The 20,500-nt window shown below is 46.8% G+C and overlaps 6 protein-coding genes across 6 annotated transcripts; 4 read left to right on the top strand and 2 right to left on the bottom strand.

The window, feature by feature from the left end:
- Positions 1-5,638: 5,638 nt before the first annotated feature.
- Positions 5,639-6,328, bottom strand: LACBIDRAFT_321435 (uncharacterized protein; the record flags this gene model as incomplete). Its single annotated transcript, XM_001873704.1, has 1 exon — positions 5,639-6,328. The coding sequence occupies one exon, from the start codon at positions 6,326-6,328 to the stop codon at positions 5,639-5,641; it is 690 nt and encodes a 229-aa protein (XP_001873739.1).
- A 194-nt stretch (positions 6,329-6,522) lies between these two features.
- On the top strand, positions 6,523-7,669 carry LACBIDRAFT_321434 (uncharacterized protein; the record flags this gene model as incomplete). The annotated part of the gene is made up of 7 exons (XM_001874356.1): positions 6,523-6,624; positions 6,686-6,815; positions 6,875-6,947; positions 7,145-7,210; positions 7,285-7,352; positions 7,484-7,495; positions 7,596-7,669. The coding sequence occupies 7 exons, from the start codon at positions 6,523-6,525 to the stop codon at positions 7,667-7,669; spliced, it is 525 nt and encodes a 174-aa protein (XP_001874391.1).
- Positions 7,670-9,491: 1,822 nt separating this feature from the next.
- On the top strand, positions 9,492-9,936 carry LACBIDRAFT_302007 (uncharacterized protein; the record flags this gene model as incomplete). The annotated part of the gene is made up of 2 exons (XM_001874355.1): positions 9,492-9,861; positions 9,917-9,936. 2 exons carry the CDS (start codon positions 9,492-9,494, stop codon positions 9,934-9,936), a joined length of 390 nt encoding a protein of 129 aa, XP_001874390.1.
- Positions 9,937-11,230: 1,294 nt separating this feature from the next.
- Positions 11,231-12,659, top strand: LACBIDRAFT_302006 (uncharacterized protein; the record flags this gene model as incomplete). Its single annotated transcript, XM_001874354.1, has 10 exons — positions 11,231-11,243; positions 11,324-11,481; positions 11,582-11,731; positions 11,795-11,995; positions 12,051-12,086; positions 12,145-12,174; positions 12,233-12,328; positions 12,389-12,406; positions 12,467-12,570; positions 12,629-12,659. The coding sequence occupies 10 exons, from the start codon at positions 11,231-11,233 to the stop codon at positions 12,657-12,659; spliced, it is 837 nt and encodes a 278-aa protein (XP_001874389.1).
- Positions 12,660-13,112: 453 nt separating this feature from the next.
- LACBIDRAFT_302005 (acyl-CoA synthetase) lies at positions 13,113-15,597 on the bottom strand (the record flags this gene model as incomplete). Its single annotated transcript, XM_001873703.1, has 11 exons — positions 13,113-13,203; positions 13,255-13,285; positions 13,357-13,478; positions 13,534-13,636; positions 13,693-13,702; positions 13,757-13,894; positions 13,942-14,144; positions 14,200-14,328; positions 14,383-14,710; positions 14,856-15,198; positions 15,251-15,597. 11 exons carry the CDS (start codon positions 15,595-15,597, stop codon positions 13,113-13,115), a joined length of 1,845 nt encoding a protein of 614 aa, XP_001873738.1.
- Positions 15,598-15,764: 167 nt separating this feature from the next.
- LACBIDRAFT_291940 (uncharacterized protein) lies at positions 15,765-18,860 on the top strand (the record flags this gene model as incomplete). The annotated part of the gene is made up of 16 exons (XM_001874353.1): positions 15,765-15,918; positions 16,123-16,198; positions 16,279-16,342; positions 16,435-16,477; positions 16,512-16,535; positions 16,658-16,827; positions 16,891-16,906; positions 16,930-17,064; positions 17,177-17,193; positions 17,377-17,457; positions 17,483-17,512; positions 17,592-18,034; positions 18,089-18,530; positions 18,588-18,625; positions 18,681-18,729; positions 18,786-18,860. 12 exons carry the CDS (start codon positions 15,765-15,767, stop codon positions 17,733-17,735), a joined length of 954 nt encoding a protein of 317 aa, XP_001874388.1. The 3' UTR covers positions 17,736-18,034; positions 18,089-18,530; positions 18,588-18,625; positions 18,681-18,729; positions 18,786-18,860.
- Positions 18,861-20,500: the final 1,640 nt, after the last annotated feature.

Here is a 20,500-nt window from a genome sequence, read left to right as displayed (position 1 = left end):
ACAAGTAATTTCTTCGTGTCAGAACCAGATCCAAGTGATGGGGAGAAGCACTCCCCGAAACATAGACATATATTAGTATTTGTACATGTAAATGTCTGGTTCTGACACAAAACCTTATCTTATCCTAATATGAGCATGCTCTCGTTCCTCAAGCTTACTCATCACGGAATAAGATAACTGTTGTGTTCTATGCAGAGGAAAGGGATAAGTAAACAAGTAATTCGAGTTCATGAATAACTTGGTTGTGCCAAAGTCTTGCCCAGACACGAAGGGGTCACGTGAACAAGACTTGAGCATCCAGCGAAGTCAATTGTGGTGAATACTTGCTGAAACCAACTGACAGTGCCAATCCGAGTGTAAGCTCACAACAGCAGATTGGTGAGGCAAGGATGAGCCAATCTGGCTGCCCAATTGAGTGTCAGTCGGATTGAAGGTTTAGGGCAATGTCAAATAACATTTTAAGGATACAATAAGGAGAGTAACATTTTACGGAGACATGGGAGAGTTGGGAGGTTGTTACAGAAGAGTTACATACAAATAATATGAGAGAGGATGTTATACAATTTAGAGGGATGTAAAATTATCAAGTGAAGTAGAAGGAAGTTTATGGGCAATGCGGAATTGTTCAAAAATAGATGCAAGGCGATGAAGATCTGCTTGGTTGTAAGCTTTTGAGGTTGACATGGGGAGGATTTCATCCATACGGCGCCAATAAAGGAGGAAGGCAAGAGATGTCCATCCACCAGTGGCTGCAACAATTTCAGGCAGAACACCTGCAAGAAGTAGTTCAACTGCGCCGCCAATGCGGAAACTGTGTCCCAAGACATGGGCGAGCATAGTGGAGGACCAGATGCCGGTGACGAAGCTCAGAAACTCGTTTTTGAGGAGGTTCTTGGGACTGCCCAAAGATGTTTTGTATGCAAAAAGTGCAGAAGAGGCTGGAATGGAAGAGTTGACATCCAGATGGTTCTTCAAGGCTGCAACAGGGCACAAGGGATCATTCTCACGGCGGGCAGTGAGGATGACAGAGGCACCAAGCTCTTTGGTCGTCTTTGTCCATGGGATATCGAAAGTGGCAGAGTGAGTGCCATCACACAGTACACGGAAAAGGATTCTGAGAAGAAAGTAATAAGAAAGAGTGGTAAGCAGTAAGAATAAAGTAAACATACTTGGTTGAGCGCAGTACATGGTATTTAGGATCGAAGGCAGCGCCAACGGCAAGAGTAGTTTCGCCAAGACGGCGGCAGCCAAAAAAGGTCACGAGAGCGACAGCCCACACAGCGGCATGGAACGGGGAGGAGAGATTCAGAGAGCGACGAAGGCATGAGAGGTGTTCAATAGAGACGGGAGCACGTGGAGCCAGTTTGTGCTTTGTACCTTCTTTGTTGGCTGAGATGCGAGCAAGATGTACCCAGTCATTGTCACCATACCAGGGGGCATGATTGATGAGGTGCCAGCTTCGTAATCCGGCTAGCCAGGAGTGAATGGTGTTGCCGGATTGGAGGCCTTTATATTCACCAATAAATGCACAAAGGAGAGCATAGTCGGCTGGCATGCGAGCCTCTTCAGTAATACCCCACTTGTCACAGAATTGTGTGAAGCGAAGTGGGCCTGCGCCATAAGTTGATTTGGTATTGGGAGCTAGAGCTCCCCAGACGGCCATAAGCGCAGATTCGGCGAGAGGAGCAGGGAGTCTTCTGGCAACGCCGGCATGATGATGAGAGCCGAAAGGTGTTCGCCATGAGAAGATGCGGTCTGCAGCAGGAACACGAGGACAGAGGTTGTTGTGGACAATAGATCGGCCAGATTGGGGTTTGTGAGGACGTATAATGCGAGAGAAGGAAGTGGAAGGTTGGGAAGTGGAGGATTCAAGTGGCGAGGAGGGTTGGGAGGGAAACAGTTCAGAAGTGCAGTCAGTGAGAGGGGAAGGTCATAGAAAAGGGTGGAAGGAGTTTTGAGAACGCGTGGGGCGCAGTGAGATAGAGCTGGGAGATTTTATCTGACCCACGGGTCTCTCGGCGACACGTGTCGACGAGGTAAGTTTACGGTCAAGGCTAAACATGAAGAAAACAATCAGTAAGCTCATTAGGGAGCTTGAAGTTATGGGAAACACGCTTTCCAGCCTCCCCGAGATCTCTGCGCGAGATGGGGTCAGCTGGATTAGCAACCGAGTCAATGTAAATGATTTTAGGAGAGATTGACAAGTGGGAAAGAATGAGGTATGTGCGGCGAACGGAGAGGTTAATGTGAGAATTGGGACTATGGCCCTTATCCAAGGCGCCAATAGTTCCCTGGTTGTCAGAGTGGATCAGGAGGTGGCAGTCATGTAGACCAAGTTCCTCCAGAAAATAGGCAAGTAGTTCAATTGCGACCGTTTCAAGCCAGCAGATGTCCCTCCCCGCAACTTTCCAAGTTGGGGACAGTTGGAATGCAGCCCAATGGTCACCGATGATGATACCGATCCCCCAGGACATGGAGGCATCAACGAAAAGGTGGAGATCCTGAAGAGGGCCGCGAGGGCGCAAGGCGCGTGTAACGCTCCTGTCATTGAGCTTTTGAAGCCACCATGCCAAATCCGTCATCATTGAGTGAGGTGGATATTTTGTTAGAAGTTCGTTGTTGTGAAAGGAGGATGCGAAGTTCGACAGAGAAGGAAGGCGGGAGCGGCCATCAAGATAGACAAATGCAACATGGCATAAGGAGCCATGGATCTTCTCGATGTCGAGTAAATGACAACGACGACCTGAGAATTGGTTAAGAACAGGAGCAATAATAAATGAGAGACAAGGATGACCTTGGAAATCATTGAGAAAATGCCTGACGCATTCGTGGAATTTGAGACGCTTGTCATCGGGAAGACTGACAAGTTTCTGTGGGATGTCCCATTGGAAACCAATGAAGGTAGTGACAAATAGGAAATGGTCATCGCCCTTCTCGTCATGCCAAGGGACGCCCAAAGGAGCGATGCGGCACAACATTTCAGTGCAGTCGCAGTCATAAGAAAAAGGGCCGCTGTGGAAGGTACCCGTGGGTGAAGGAACACGGAAGACCTTCAAGTCGTCTTCATACTTTGGGACAGGAAAGACACCCTCAGCTTTCCAAATGTCAACGACGGCATTGGCAATCATGCCAGCATTGCTGCTGGCGCAAGCAGCGCCGAAGGGGTGTGCGTGATCAATAAAGAATTGGTCGGGCAAGCCTTGGACGACAAGCCAAGGTTTATGAGAAGGTAGGACGGGACAAGTGCGGTGGAATTTTTCGATGTCCAAAGTGCAAGCTTGGGTCCCCAGGGGGGCCAAGGCAATCTGCATGCATGTGTAAGCCTCAGTCATGAAGGAAAGAGGGATATAGAAGATAGAAGTGAGGGAGCGGGCAAAACCATGAGGTATGCGAACAGGACAAGAGTCCGTGCAAGAAAGGGGACATCATGAGATGTCCGAAAGGAGGAACACGAAGCATGTTCGACCATGAGATATGCGAACGAGGACAAGAGTCCGTGCAAGGAGGGGACATCATGAGATGTTGGAAGGGAGGAACACGAAGTGTCTTCAACATTGCGCAAGGGTGCGCCAGAGATAGGTGGGCAAGAGCCTGAGATAACGCATAAAGGATGCAAAATCTGAATGTGTGTATGGCACAGAAGAAGAAAACAACCCTACGCACAAAATGCAAAAGGGCGTATAATGAAACGAGAGAAAATGGAGGGGGAAGAGACTGAGGGAATGAGAACTCACAATTTCTGCGACTTTTGATGCGAGGTCGAAACACGTCGGAAAGTCTTCTTTGTGGATATGCAAGTTCACAGAAGCGTGCAGTTTGGAAGCTTTAGAAAGGTGTCTGCAGATTCTGACTTTATCAGGCATACCGCGTTGCTGGGGCTGGAGTGAGACAATAAGGGGGGAAGCTTGGAAAGGGCCACAAAGAATAAGTTCAGTCTCTTTGCGAGAGAAAGGGCCAGACATTCTGCCGGCCAGAAGTTCCTTTTGGAGATAGTCCTGAATGTCGGACATGTAAGCAAAGGTGGATGGATTGTTAGGGAGGACGACACCATTCGTCAGCGTGGGCATGCATCCGAGGGGAAAACCATGCCTGAGATTGCCAGGAAGTAGGGGGTAGTGAGATAAAAGATCATGTTTAAGCAAGAGGGACTCGAAGGCATCGGGGTTGTAAGGGTGTGGAACATGTGCAAATATTGAAGAGTGAAAGGAAGTAGATGACGGTAGGGGAAGGCGAGGGAAAACGGAATGGGAAAAATCAGTGTATTTGAGATGAGGAGGGGTTGACACAGAAAGGAATTCTTCAAGCGGTCTTGGTGCGACAGGTCCAGGAGAGAGCGTGATGGCTCTTGCTGCCACAGAAGGAACATAGATGGAGGTGGTCGTCTTTGTGAAGGGCGGCGCATTGGGGAGCGGCGTCAGCGCCTCGAACATTCCAGTTGATGCAAATGGTGAGGTTGTCGGGCGTGACGAGTCCAGCACCTGGGCTACATTTTGCCCAGACCGCTTTGCCGTCGGCAAATTTGACGATGATGGTGGCCTTTTGGTGGAAGAAGAGGTTGTGCCCCCTTTGCGCACAGGTGAGGCAGACGGCGCTGGAGGAGGGCTTGCCGCTGCCTGAGGAAAAGGGCTGGAAGGAGCCTCGTGGCAAATTCCTCTGTGTGGGAGGTCCAGAAGTACCGCGGTAGGGTGGCCCTGACCGCGGAGTCGCCGTCTGGGAAGTGACGACGAATTCCTGGAATTCCTTCCGAAGTTTGTGGGTCTCCTCGGTCAGGCCCAGGGCCTTGTCATAGTCTGGAGCACTAAATTTGAGGTGCCGGCTCCTGTGATCCTGTCGGAATTCTAACTCCATGGTTTTCCACGCGTCATAGAGTTCGTCCCTTTTGTTCAATGTGTTAAAAAAATTGAAGTGTTTTTCAAACTAAGCAGCATGTTCTCCATCTGCACCTGACTTGTCCCTAGAGATTTGGAAGCTCCACATGTTGGCAGCTGCTTCGGACCATTGGCTGCATGTGAGGGNACAGCTCTTTCCCAAAACGATTTGAGAGTTTGTCTAAATTAAGAATACTATGTTTGTTCAGGTGTTTGAAACTTTTTCACCGCTGCGCGATTTCTGCCTCACCACTTCATCGAATTCTTTAAATTTTTGACAAGCCAATAATCTTTTTTCTCTTCTATATGAATATCTACTCTTTTTTGGTATAAATGTGTTGTGTTCGCTGTCAGAGGCATTCCGGTGCTCAGGGTTCAGATATATCAGGAGATTGAAACTTGTGTCACACTAGGTAACAACAAATTTGGCTGATGGATGATGTGCAAATGTCACGCAAATGTCACGTTTTTCGAGCTGTTTGCAAGCAAAATTTGGTATTTTGCCCTTCTTCCTGAGAGCACTTCATCTCCCCCTCTAGAAATTTGTAGGTAGACTTTCAAATACAATTTAAATGTACTTGGAAAGTTTCAGAATAAACAGTCTAGCTGATCCAAAGAGATCTGAGAAAACATTCCAATACTTTTGTTTGGTTGGTGTAATGAAAAGCACAAAGTCATGCCTCCAGAGCACAAATCTTCGAATCTCCCTCTGAAATTTTGGAATAGTAAATCTCATGCATAAATACATCTTCCCTGAAATTTACAAGATCCTAACGTAAGCGGAAGGCAAGATAATGTGCAGTTTCAAACTCCTGATGGGTTTCAAACACCTGAACAAACATAGTATAAGTACCCTTTGTTTCCCCAGGTGCAGGGTTTGATTTGACGGTAGGGAGGGTTGAAGCTTCATCAATCAGAGATCGGAGATTCCGGGTGAGGAAGAAGGGAAGTGGCACTGCAACACAGATTTCAGTGTCATATAAAGATTGCGGGAATTCAATGGGAATTGGCTCCCCCACAACTCTTTCTACATGATTAGTTCCATCCATGCAACGCCTTTTGGAGAGTCTGAGACTTTCTGCAGAGACATCGTCGTCTTTCCTTTTTTTCTCCTCCTTTTCTTTAAGTTCATCATCGGCTAGGCGCCTCGCCAAACTGTTGTAAACATGCTCGCGAATGGAGGCAAAGAAGGACGGGATCCTTAATCGGGCCAGATCTTCAGGATCAATGGTGATCAATGAAGCGACTTCTGATCCCAGCTCAGGATGACCAGCTGGGTCTAGAGCATGATTCAAGGTCTTGGCGGATCTGGCATCGTTGTCAGCCTCAATGTTCTTGTTTTTTTGTAAAATGTTGGGTAGGGAGAGGTTTTTTAAGAGCTGAATAATTGTAGGCAAAGTGTGGGTGCGCGGCACACGAGGCTGAGGGGTGAGAGTGCTGTCGGTGATTGTGTCGACCATAGTGCGAGATGCAAAATTTTGCAGGGAGCTCAGGAAGTCTTTCGAAAATTTTAAGGAGGTAACCGACAAGTAATTTCTTCATGTCAGAACCAGATCCAAGTGATGGGGAGAAGCACTCCCCGAAACATAGACATATATTAGTATTTGTACATGTAAATGTCTGGTTCTGACACAAAACATTATCTTATCCTAATATGAGCATGCTCTCGTTCCTCAAGCTTACTCATCATGGAATGTTTCCCCTCAGGTCAGGCGCACCTCGACAAGACTTGTGTCTCGTCGACAATAATGGTCACGTGAGTGATGGATGGCGACGTGATTTCGCCCTTCAACAAGGATCTGACTGACGCTATTCAGAGGGAGGGTGAACAGTACGACAATGTTTCCGACCTCGCGGACGCTTCGTTGGAGCATTGGGGACTTGGATCGGATGCGGGGTCGGGATCAACCTCCCAAGAGAAGACTATCAGGCGTCGAAGCAGCAAAGGTGCGTTGCTGAATTACAATACCCGCGAACCTCTTTCACCGATTCAATGATTGCACTAGCGTGCGACCCAGCCCAGGCTGTAGTTTTAGACCAAATTGACCTGGAATGTTGCACCTTATTCATTTCCATAGGGTGTGCAATTGGCCACTTGGCTAAAATGCCATGGGCTGTGGAACCTTGATATATTTGAAAAAATGCCTCTCAAAAATAAAAACCATTGCATCTATAATAAAATATACCCCTCAAATATGTTTTCTGCTTATAATATTCTTCTACAGCATCTATTTTTAGCCTGATATGTTTGTGATTTATTACAAATCTAAATATAGCTCACATGTGTTTCATGATTCAAAATTCTCAGAAATGGGATATTCTGGATCACTGATATGTTTTCTGTATGTTTTGTCTTCCTAAAGAGCATCCAGATATGTTTTTTCTTGAGATCCAGAATGTTTGTAATTTATTACAGATCTAAATATAGCTCAGATATGTTTGATGATTCAAAAATCTCACATCCTGGATCAGCATTGATGACTGGTATGTTTTCACTGTGGATGTTTTCTTTTTGTCTGAAGAGCAATGTATTTTTTCTTGGAATTCAAAATGTTGGACAGATCTAAATATAGCTCAGATATGTTTTATGATTGAAATGGTACATTCTGCATCAGCATTGTTGACTGGTATGTTTTCTTGTATTCTGTGTATGTTTTTCTTGCCAAAAGAGCATCCACATATGTTTTTGCATGTCATAATTCTTCTAAAAAAGCTGCATTTCACCAGAATATTCCAATTGTAATGATTCCCAGTTTTCTCCATCAAAACTTGTGTTACAGCTACTCAAAGCTACCAAGTAATGTGGAAATATATTTCCGATTTTTTCAAAAAATTTCCGCCTCCATCAGAGGTGTGGAGATGATGGATGCGCAAGCCATGTTCTGGATGACCTTTTGTTCTTTGATCCTTCTGAGGTAACAAACAATCATCAACAAAGGTAGCTTCTGAGTGCGGAATCATGAAAAGTGCACTTTTGAGGGTGTTATTCAATATATTGATGGATTTGACTTCATAGTTCTTCAGTTTCAATTGGTTTGTATCATATAATATGTATTTTGTATTTCAATTCAGCAGCTTTTCAGATGGATGGCTCAGGTTCCAGCTGGATGACATTGCCACATAGATACAAATAGTTGCCCAAAGGCACGGTCATTCATTCTCTACACTTGTATTTAATGAAAGATACACATTTCAGTACTCTAAAAGAAGAACATAAACCATTTTCCATGTTTCGTGTGCATGGCGCCCTCGCAAGTGGATGGATGCCACATGGTGAAGTTGGATGACGAGTTTGAAAGCCGTGGACAAACAGATGCAAACTCTCCAAACATATTGAAACCAACGGAAATTGAGCAAGGAGGGGAAGGGAACACTATACTGACAATGGAAAAATAGGTCAGCAATGAGCATGATCAATTTAGGAACTCTGACTTACACACACTATCATAATTTGGCTAAAATTTGTAGAGAAAGGAGTATTTTTGTTTTTAAAGCTCAAAAACATATCATTCCAGCAAGTTGCAAACTAATACATGCCAGCTAGAGTCTACCAAATATCCATAGCATAAGTGAAATGATATTAGAACAGGCAGTTTTGTGTTTTGAGTAAAATGACACACCTGAAAGTCTTGTTCTCATTTTTTCATATTTAGGAGGGTTTTAAAACATGTAATTGTGTTGGGAAAACTTGGTGTACTGTTCTAAATTCAGGGAATTAGATTCACAGGATCCTAAGTAAAGGTTTGTGTCAGTAAGAAGTCTCTAAGTACAGTATCCACTTTGATAATGAAGGATTTGTTGTGAAAGTCATTGAATAGAGTGTATTTCTTCTGACTTTAACTCTACTGTTACCACTTGAACCATTCAATGGCCATGAAACTTACATAGAAATCTTCAGAATGAAAAACTGAATGGATTCCCAAATTTTGATGGAAATCAAAGGGTTGTGGGGGTACAGGAGGATGGGATAGGTGCAGAGGGTCACAATAAAGCAACTGAAAGTGCCAGAATCTCAGATGTGAGATCGGAATTCTTACGACTTTTACTCCCCGCCTGATGAATACATATTGCTACCTATCTCAAATGCTAATCATACTCCTCAGATACTTCAGATACATTTTTCCATAATTCTATCTTCCCAACAACGAACGCAGGAGCGACTTGCGCAACTCTCCGTCAGCGCTCGGCATTGTCCGAGCGCTGTTGATGCGTGGTTGAGCATGCCACGTCACTCCATCATCCGTTCAACCAGCGTTGAATGTTAAACATCCTCCACGGCCACCCCATCAACCAACCCTCTCAAGTCCAAGGTCACCCTCAAATCATCGTCTACGACCGCCTCTCCACGTTTGCGCAAGGACCAACCGCCGGATGAAGGACCTGGGGATGTTCGCTAGACGCGAACCCTAACGTGGTAAGCTGAGCACTTCGTCTGCGTCATTCCTCATTGGATCATCCATGCCAACAGCACCACCACCAAATGTTTGACCTGGCACGCCAACGGTTCATTTGGGCGTGCTACGTCAAGCGCCAACGGTCCATCCGGCATGTGAGCGTCGACGGCGACACCAAGAGCCCACAACAAGGGTCTGCAACGACGGTTTTCCACCACCACCTCCACCAATGACGGCGACCGCCCACCATCACCCACCTGACGCACTGCCCGAGTCCCATCATCAGCCGGCCAGCACATCCAAAACCAGCCCAGTGGCCACCATTACCACATCCAACAACCACCACATCCAACAGCTTCGGCGCCGAGCATCGATCATCCTTGTCGTCAAGGGTACGTCTTCCTCCCCCTCCAACATATACACCGACCTCTTCGTATGTTTCCCATGTCCCGTCACTCAAACGACAACGGGCGACGAGCGCCCATCACCAACACCAGCACCAACTAACATAATCCCCAGTAACCGTCCTTGCCCCCTCTGCCGCTCACTCATCTCCCTTTCTCCAACCGATGCAAATTGTATGCAGAAACTGATCCCAGGTAAGTCTACGGTGCTTCCCTCTCCACACCTTGTTCTGACAAGCGACGATCACAGATGTCGTCATGCTTCATTGACCACGACCACGACAGACGGCCATGCCACCACGACGGACGAGCACGAAGCAACCACCACTACAACGGACGACCACGGCCATGGCCATGGACCACGAAGTACCGCCACGGATGCCAACCTACCACCAACCGCGACCACGGTGCACTGTAACGTCAATGGACTACCACAACGCGAAGACAAAATGACGGACAATGGGGCCCATGACCAGACGACGACGACGACACTGGACCAACACAACACAACCACCCTACCAAGACCAGAATGGGTGACGGCGACCCAGCACGTTCCACGACGATGCGAAGACGAGAGGATCGCGTGCATCCGTCGCGACAGCATCCCCTCCCCGACTTCAGTAGTCTTCTTCAAAACTCCGCCAATCGTCGCCCTTGATCTCGAAAAGGAAGTCATCGTCGAAGGGAGGGTACGGACTTTGTTGATTCTGGGATTGCGAGGGATTGCGCGATGTAGATCGTCGGATCGGGATAGGTGGAGCCATCGCGACGACGACCACCCCCACGATTTACCTCTTTTTGCTTAATCTCCATAAGTAGATCCTTTATTATATTCTTCTTATCATTTTCTTTTCCCTGTGCATTGTGTGATAGAGTAGCTACTTTTTTTTTCTTCTCAAAATTTAGTTTATTTACATCTGTGTACCAACGGCGTCTTATGCCCCAATGTCATCCAAAAAGGGTTTGTCGCATCCAGCTATTTCGGTCTGATGTAACAAAGGGAAACTATCTGAAGTGGTCTGAACATATACAAGCATATATTTGGTGAAATTTCAGAGGTTGTTTCTATGACGAACAAAGCTGTAGGACATATATTTCTCCTCAGAACTAAAACTGTGTATTGTTGACAGTTGTGTACCAAAGGCATTGAAAGGCCCAAGGTCATCCAAAATGGATTTGTTGCATCCAGCCTATTTCGGTCAGATTTGACAGAGGGAAACTATCTAGGAGTGTCAGAACATCATCAAATATATATATGGTAAAGTTTCCGTTGTTCTTTCTAGGAGAAACAAAGCTGTGGGAACATAAATGTCTCCCCAGAATTAAATAATAAATATGTACCCATATAACATCAACAATACCTCTTCCCACCCACCCTACAGCAAGCTGTGCATTAACCCACATCCTGACGAAGTGGTCAAATGCACTCCCTATGGAAATGAATAAAGTGCATTCTTGCAGAATTTAAGGCATAGGACTACAGCCAAGGGTGTGCGACCAGTGTCACAAGTCCAAGTGTAAATGTGAGAGGTCCAACCCCAACGAACCCTGTGAGAGCTGTGTGATGCTTGGAACATGTAAGTCTCATGCCAGTCAGAACCTCTCCTGGGTTGCCCCTTGAGACATCTTTATTTTTGTTAATGTGATTCGTTTGTAGGGTGTACCTTCTTGGGACCCTCTCGCAAGCGCAGCCTGCCCAAGGGTTACATTGACGCAATAGAAGCGCGTCTCCACCAAACCCATGCGTTGTTAGGAATTATGCTAGCTACATCTGACCCGCGCACTCAATCCTTGCTTTGGCAGGACATTGTAAAGGTATGTACATAATTTTCTTGTCACGAGTTTCGTGCGTACCGGCCTACCCTGACCGCTTTCGGGCACCCGTAGAGTTATGACTGACCCCGTCTTTTCTCAGGATCCCTTGGCCACTGGCAAGGAAATCATTACGCGCGTTGACGGCGTTAAAGGTCGGAAACGCAGTAACTCGGGGAAGGATCCCATCAACAACGCAAATGTACTCATTGATAGTAAAGGACACTCCATTGTTGCTGGCCACGGTCTAGCGGTAATTAGGCATGAAAATGATGAATCCGCCAAATGGCACTAACGACATCACCTTAAATCACAGGATGATCCCGAAAACTCATACTCGGGACAAACCCAAGACGTGAACACTCCCACAGAGCCATGCAACATAAAGGCACAAATATTCCCGGGGGCCAGTGATCTTTCAATATGCCACTCGGAATTCAACAATGTTGCAGGCAATTTTACAAAAAATACTTATATTAATCATGTCTATCCCCAGCCAGGCTCGGAACCCGAGCAGGTGCCATTGTTGAGCAATGCAATCCCTCTCTTTCACAGCTGACTTGAAATGCTAGTTATCACTCAAGGATCACCTCTCCCGCGCGATTTCGGTGAGTCCTTCAACTGCCCAATCCACAATGAACATAATGAAACACAATTTCTACATAGGAACTGAAATCGGAACTGAAATCGGAGATAGTGAGTAACGGAAGTGTTAGCTCCATTTTGATCACTGAATATACATTATGTGCTGTAGTTCCATGCTATAGAGACAGTTAAAGATGTCATAGAGACATTCAAAGATGCCATAGAGACAGTCAAAGAGTTACTTCCGTTTCCATTTTCGACCACGGTGAGCGGTTTTGTGTAATTCCCTAATCATGGATTTATATCGAAAAAATGCATACAATAGGCCGACATACCCCTGGAGGTATGTCCATATTCTCTCTAAATTACTTTGGTCCAAACCTACACCCCGCTCTCATTCCAGGAAAAAGTTGCCGAAGATGCCCATAAATACCCACCACTTTCACAGGGCACAATCCTTCTGAGTAAAACGTCACTGTATATACCGGGAGTCATGAATCAGTTGCTGTATGTATTTTTCTCTTCAGCTCTAGTTTATGTAACTTTTATCTACTTTTTTCTCCAGTTCAAGTGTCCGATACTCCTTCTACTCGTGAATGTGTCTGGGTGGGGATTAGCCTAGGTATGCACGGCTTTCAAACGGCTTTCATGTGACTCAGCGCGATACTGTCTCAAACAGCATTTCTGTAATTTGTCAATGGCGGCCAGATAACTCCTGGCGGTCATGGACTCAAAGGCTATCGGATATTCCTCATCTTGCCTTTTCAAATAGCTCTGAAAACCAAACAAAAAAGGGGTGTATTTATCGGTTTTGTCCTTCATAAACTTATGGCTTTTATATATATATATATGGCCCAAGAAAATCCTAGATTTTACCGAGCGTCCTGTATCAGACAACAATTGAATGAATCGAATAAGTAAACTACAACAAGTAGACTGAAATATAAAACTGAAGAAATCTCGGCTGTTGTGAGGCGTCGGCAGCTCGCAGGATTATCAACTCGGATGGAAAAAAGTTCGATGATCATGCCTGTGAGCTCAGGCATAATTTATAGCCTTGCCATGTTTGCTTTACGACCCCGCTCCTGTTCTATCCTCGCCCATTCGCGAAGATCCTTTCTCAAAATTTTCCCTGTGGGACTGATGGACCGTTATAAAAAATCAAGCTATGGAAAAAGAAAAGGAGCGGACCTCTTTGGTACGTCATTGACCGCGACAACACCTTCAAAACCAGAACAAAAAAAACCATCCAGTAAGTCGTTTACTCCCAAAAGGGTTGAAGAGAATACCCACCACCCCTTAAATATTTGTATTGCGAAACCTGGCCTTCAATCCAATGCTTTATCCGCATTTCAAAAGCTCTCTTCGATTCTTCCAGTGCCAAAACGGCGGGATTGGATGGGGTGACGTATGCCCTGGATTACTGAATTAACGACTTGGCGCACACTTTGGATACTAGAGGAGACGCACCTAGGAAGTTCGTCACCGCTGTATTTATTCATGATACCAATCACGCCCACGTCCGCTACCTCGGTATTCTCCATCAATATCGCTTCCAGCTCCGCGGGAGCCACTGCGCAGATAACGTTAGTATATCATAGTCCAGTCGTTCATCAAGACAAACAATACCTTGGTAGCCCTAAGAAGAGATTTAAACTTGTCAAATGAAGGAGGTAATTTAAACATCGCGTACCTTATACTTGATCATCTCTTTCTTCCGATCAACAATATAGAAATAGCCATCTTGGTCACGCCGTAGAATATCCCCCGTTTTATACCAACCATCGACAGTGAAACTAGACTCATTAGCAGACGGATTATTCAAGTATCCCTGGCATGAGATAAATTGGAGCTCGCCCACAATGATAATCAAAATACCTTGGTAATCGTTGGTCCTCTTAACCACAGTTCCCCAGGCTGTCCTTCCTCAACGTCGATGGTCTCACCAGTCAAACCATCAGTTTCGCGCATAATTCGCGCCTCTATATTCGGAAGTAGTTGTCCGACGCTTCCGAACTTTCTTGTCGAGTCTTCTGGGGCTACAATCTGGGCGGGACATGTCGTTTCCGTCGAGCCGCAGCCTGACCGAATACATCACTTGAGAATCGTACATCATAGTAGGATATATAAAATTACCCTGCAGTAGATGAACGTTCACGCCCCTCGATTTGAGCCGGCCGAGGAATTTATTTGCAAGTGCCAAAGATAGGGGCGCAGCACCGGATGCTACGTTAGTCAAAGTTCGTAGGTCGTATTTATCTACCGCTGTTCATACGAGTATATCAGTAAAACATCAGGACCAAAGTGATAATAAATTACCGGCATGTGTGCTTAGAGTGAGAAGGATGGGCGGGACCAACATGAGAGTGGTAACTTTGTAGTCTTCAATGGCTTTGCAAAATCTGTCAGGTTCGAATCCCCCGTTCAACATGACTAACGCTCGTCCTCGCATCAAAGGGTAATGCAGGAGCATCGCCAAACCTGATGAGGCCGTCGTTGGGACAAAGGCTGATACAGATGAATTACAGAGCATACCGAACATATGGTACACCGGAAGTACGGCGAGATAGACGTCACTGTCGGTCTCACAACCACGCCAGACAGCATTGGTCATCCCCAGCACCGATGCTACGTTCTTGTGACTTGTCTGGAAAGATAGATAAGAGAATCACTACTAAATTCTTCATAAAACTCCTGATAGATTACCTCAACGCCTTTGGGTCGTCCCTAGATATCGATTTAATCACTGTGACAACCACCGATCACAACGGGGATTTCAACGACAAACGCACCGTGGTACCTGAGCTATAGCAGATATAAACAGTTTCGTCGGCGTCCCTTCCACTAAACAGCTCCTCTCCAGATAATATACCGCCATAGAGCAGGGTCCCAAGATAATTACCGGTTACTGTCCGGTGATTGGACGTCAATATGGTCTCGTCCTCCAGGATCCATATTCGCCGATCGGCTTCGTCATCCGACACTCCTACGAGCTTGAACATATCTTTCGCAACCTGTACTAGATGAGGTGCGAGGATGATGCAGCGAGCTTTGCTATCTATCCATTGCCAGGACAACTCTCTGGCTGTTGTAGTGCAGCTGGCAAATGTTATTCGTAGACCAGCAGCGACGCATCTATCATGAGAATATGTATTAGCACAATCAGGGCGTGTAGAGTAATGCGCACCCAAAGAGCGCCACAGGCCAGGATAGTGTGTTAGGACTCATGATCATCACAGTGTCCCCGCGAGCGAGGTGCGTTGAACAAGACAATTGGGACGTAGTGTCGGAGGTACTAGAAGGTGTAGAAGGAAGCCGCAAATCATTACGCAAACCCCAGGCTAAGCGAAGGGCGTAGTCTTTCAGTTGCCCTCGGGTAATGGTCCGCCCGTCGGTTGCGTCGACTAGCGCTGGAACAGAAGACGGCCAGGCATAGTACCCATGCTCGAAAAGGAAGGTGAAGATGGATTGGCGGATTACTGGCACGGCTGGAATGAGGGACTTGTAGATCCTGGGGCTTCTGGGTTTAGCCATTCGAGACGTAGAGAAGAGCAGTCAAAGAGAAACTGCTGTCGCCGCCCTTTAATAAGTAGCTTACATACATGGATCCACGGTGACGGAATGACCAATACACCTGAACCGGGGCGAACTCTCGGGCCTTGGCAAAGTTGTATTCGACCTTGCCTAAATTTGGATCCAAAATGGGGGATGTCTGCAGGGACTTGACATCTGCACACACGAAGAGGCGTCCCTCCACCTGTAATCCTTCCCAGTGGAACTTCCGTTCGGCGGTCTTGACATCTTCAACATCTTATCTCACAACCAAGATTCCGGCGATGAAGCAAGGTTATGCAAGTAAGACCGAAAAATAGTGCAAGTGTTGATGAAGAAGTGGTGCAAGGGTGGGTTATATCCGACATCAAATCGATCATGACACCAATTCTTCAAAATAGCGTGAAGATGTCTGGAGAGACGTTTGCACCGTGTCGCGGAAGATACAACGTAACAGACTGAGTCTCGTTCCTGGGAGTTCGGCAGTCAGTGATTGATCAAAACCAGGAAGGAAAAACGTGCCCAACAGTTCGAATCAGAACTTTGTCCGACGTCACATGGCAAACTGTACTCAAGCTGTCATGTAAGGTTTTTGGCCAGTCGTTCAAAATCACCGTTCACCTGCTGACTGCGGCGTTCCCAGTACGATGGTAATTTGTGCAGGGTTTTCCAGGGATTTTCTGTTGCTGGTGGCGACTTGGGCTGCTTGTCGTTGTTATTTCTAAAGGTCAATCAATCAAATTTCGAATTTCAACTTGATTTCAAGTTTCAACCCATCAAGCCACCCACTTTCTAACTCCAAATGCAGTCGGCATGTAGGATCATTCATTCCCTAGCTCCAGTAGTAATTTGACGCGAATTGGTGAGTACTGTAGTTTGACTGTATTTGCTGACAGCTGATCAAAGGCTGGTCGCTGTTGGTCGGTCTTACTTGAGCCAATTCTCCAAAGGGATAAATCTCGTTTCTAACCGCTCAGTGGATGCGTTTCTCTCCTGGCGTACCCAAGTCTGCGTTTTGTGAATGAGACCGAGGACCATTTAGAATTCCGTCTGAAGCACAATTATCGGGATGCAGAAAAAGTGAACCTGACCCAGCCAGGTTCACCGTTCAGGCTCTCTTTGATGTTCGGCGCCTCAGGGTGCAAGGATCGCGAATTATGGGAGGTCTCTCGAAACCTGGATGAATATTTTCGAAAGTATCGCAATCTACGTGTAAGCATCTGATCACCCATACCGCCATCATGACGCGAGATCACAGACATGACCTCCTCTCAGTCTGGCGATTATGAAGGTGAACTAGAACAAGGAACACAGTCGGAGTGGTTAGGAGCCAGTTGGACACATACTCGGAATCCGTGATTTGGAAGTACGATGATGGCGACTCTCCCCCTGCTGATCTTTCGTTTGCTAACCTTATTATCACAGTCCAGGTTTACTTGCATCATCCCAGTAAGATTGTGGAAAGCTTTCCTCAATTCGATGGACGTCCTGCCCTCAGGAAACTTCGCCTCATTCGCGTCAGCGGGAAATAATTTACGGGACATCTGACAATGGTAACCAGGGTTCGAGAACATCATAGTACGTTTTCTGACGGCATTGGAAACACGCAAGAGCTTTCGATTCTACCCGGCCATTTCTTGGTCCTCCGAAAAGGAAAGGTCATGCTTTCGTATTTGTCCGTAACTTTATGTGGGGATGGCCTGAAACCTACTCATTCTCCTTTCTTCCCGAGGAAACTATCGAGCTGTTTTTCCCTTACAGAGGGCAGATCTATTGCGATGGCGAACTACATTTGCCATAGTGGTAGGCAACACAACAAAGGACGTTTTCGAGTGCAATATGGTTAGTAAGACCGATTACCGTTCAGATCGAGGTTATACTGATCCTTGCGTCTATAGTACGTGAATCAAATCAGCTCGCTCTCTGACCGAGGTCAGCGTCCATCAAAGTGCTAAACACCGGATTGACGTGTGTAGGGTCATCCGGTCACGAAGCGCGTGCACACCAATGGCAAGCTCAAGTTGGGCTCTGAAGTGTCTGGATCTTATGGATCAGCTCAACGATGGACTCGAGGAAGTACTGAGTCAAAAACTTCTCAAAGCAGGGGAGACGATGGCTAAGCAAATCGAAGAAAGTCCAGGAAAATACAAAACCTGATTTTCAATAGCTGAGGCCGTTTTTTTAATTCTCACCTCTATCACTGACTTATGCCGTGCTAGGAGATAACTTCTGAATTCCTGGTTTTGGCATCTCTTCTTTTTCTGACATCATCGAGGGAGTACTCACCTATTTCTAATCGCCCCTTCGAGGGGGACTTTTGCATGGGAGACGCTATGCTTCGTTCAACGTCCCTATTTCATTTTGATGTCATTCTTTCCCTTCCCAGTAATTACTAATTATTGCGAAAGGACCTCCCCAAGTATGTGCGTTGACGCTGGCCTTACATCTATCCTGCTGTAATTGAACAGACGAGTCCCAGAAATTTTACTCAAACCTCCAAGCCACTTGATCTTGGCATGCGTCCGTACACACTATCACAAGGCCACGATGTCGACTATCTATGTCAACCCCCTCTACCCACCCATTCCCTCCGCTCTCCAATAGCCATTCAGTACTTCAAGTGGAAGTGGGGCCATAATTTGACCCTGCCCCCTGCCCTCCCACTGCCGCTGCCGATCCCGTTGAGGACCACGTCTCCACGCGTTAGCCACCGCACCAAACCCAGTTTCCATTCCCGCTACTGAAGAGAATTCTCTCTCGTCCGGAACCTGTGCTTCCACCCTACGAACGGACCAGAATTGACCTGTCCGCCTTCCCTCCTCCCACCATCCGCTTCACTCCGGTTGCAGCCGCTACGTGCATGTGCATGTCCGGTAATAGAGTCGTCTGGTGCATCGACGAAGGTGGTCAGCTATGTAAGGGTAGTTCTTCGCGCTGGCTCCGCACCTGCCGATTGCTGATGTTGATAAGAGAGCACGCAGAATGTACCCCATTCGTGCGGGTCAAGCAGGTGCGGGATGTGCATACAGTCCGAGTTTGAGTCTAACGAGGAGGTTTCTGCGTAGGAAAAGATAGGTCAGATGTGGGGTACAAATACGAGGCAAGGGATTGGATGTGAGATAACGTAGTACTTACTGGAACGTCTTGTGTATACTGAGGGGTGTGGGCAGACTATGCGCCCCGATTCTTTTCGTCCCATACCAGGCGTAGCACGATCTCATGTCCAGTTTTGAGGTCTCGTAATGCGAGGAGGTTGAACTTGAGTCTGCGTGCACTCTTAACCCTTCACCTTTGTCCTTGCCAGCTTGGTCACCTCTTTACCTTTTCCTGCGTCACATCCTCCTTCCCACACGCACCCAGCACGGGCTCTCGTTCCTTGCTATCCGTGCATTGAGCCCCACGTTCAGCGGCAGGCCGATGAGGTGGACATACGGCGGATGCAGTGAGCAGGAATGGATTTAGGGATGATGTTCGAGGCAGAGCGCGCGATAAGCCAGGTGGCGGGGATGGATGTGGTGGGTAACATTGGCAGCGCTTTGGTTGTGATCGGTGGGGTGGAAGCTGGTGCTGAGCCCAATATAGAGGCAGAACGGTGAGGGCCGAGCGCTGAGCGCTGATGTGCTGGGTCCTGAAAGCAACGTACGGACGAGTTAAACGTCGTAGATCTTCGTAGCAGACCAATCCACCATTAGAAACAAACAAAACAAAATAGACCCTGATCTAGGGTTTCCCCAGTCTGTTGGCCTCTGGCGGTCCGATAAGGACACCACCAGGATAATTACTTGGCCATTCCCAAGGACTTGCTAATATAAGTCCTTGGCCACATAACTTGAATTTTGTTTTCAAGATCGCCCAAAAATCGCACTGCCAACCTTTTTGCAAACGGTTAGAAATAAAGTTCTCTATATGAAAACACAAAGGATTTGATGGCTGACAAATTCAGCTTTATCTTACTAAGCAGTTCACACTCTCGAGCCGCGTGAGCGGCGTTTGCTGGATTCAACATGCGTACCAGGGGGTCCAGGGGGCTTGCCCCTGGCAAGCTGTGACCCGTGTCGAAGCAACGGTCGAGCGCAGCGAGCGCCGTGGCATAGACACGGGTCTAAAGCTTGTAAGTATAAGAAAACACGATTGATGGCTTTATGTTACTAAGCAGTTCACACCCTTCTGAGCCGCGTGAGCGGCAGGCGTACCAGGGGGTCCAGGGGGCTTGCCCCCGGCAAGCTGTGACCCGTGTCGAAGCAACGGTCGAGAGCAGCGAGCGCCGTGGCGTAGACACGGGTCTAAAGCTTGTACTAGTTATACTTGGTCGATAATACATAAACCTTTATTCAACTCCAATTACATAAATCAGATCAATATTGTATGGTATCAGCATCACTTGAAACGCGCTAAAAAATTCTCAACTCTCTCTGCAGCGTGGAACTACAACACATAATGGATACTCAGTGATCAAAACGGAGCTAAATTGCTACTACTCACTATCCTTAATTTCAGATCCTATGTAGAAATCTTGTTTCGTTGTGTTTATGGATTGAGCAGGTGAAGAACTCACCGAAAATGGTCGGGCCCAGAGATCCCAGGTTGATGACTAGCATCCTAAGTCAGCTCTAAAAGAATGGGATCGACAATTGCGCTCGTACAAGTTCCGAGTCTGGCTGAAGATAGACATGATAATTATTTACTGTCAAATTACCTCCAACGTTGTTGATTTCCGAGTTGCGCATTGAAACATGGCGGGCCATCGAGAACGTTTGCACCTTTATGTTCCATTCAGCGCCCACCCAAGGCAGTAAGGTTTCGCGAGAGCGCTTACGTTTTGGCTTTGTCCCCAATATGAGCTTTCGGGATGGTCGTCTTCAAGGGTGAAGTTGAAAGTGACATC

The sequence above is a fragment of the Laccaria bicolor genome, genomic scaffold (genome assembly GCF_000143565.1).
Source record: "Laccaria bicolor S238N-H82 LACBIscaffold_1 genomic scaffold, whole genome shotgun sequence".
NCBI lineage: Eukaryota > Fungi > Basidiomycota > Agaricomycetes > Agaricales > Hydnangiaceae > Laccaria > Laccaria bicolor.
The sequence above is the reverse complement of the archived record's forward strand: the minus strand, read 5'-3'. Positions and strand labels throughout refer to the sequence as shown.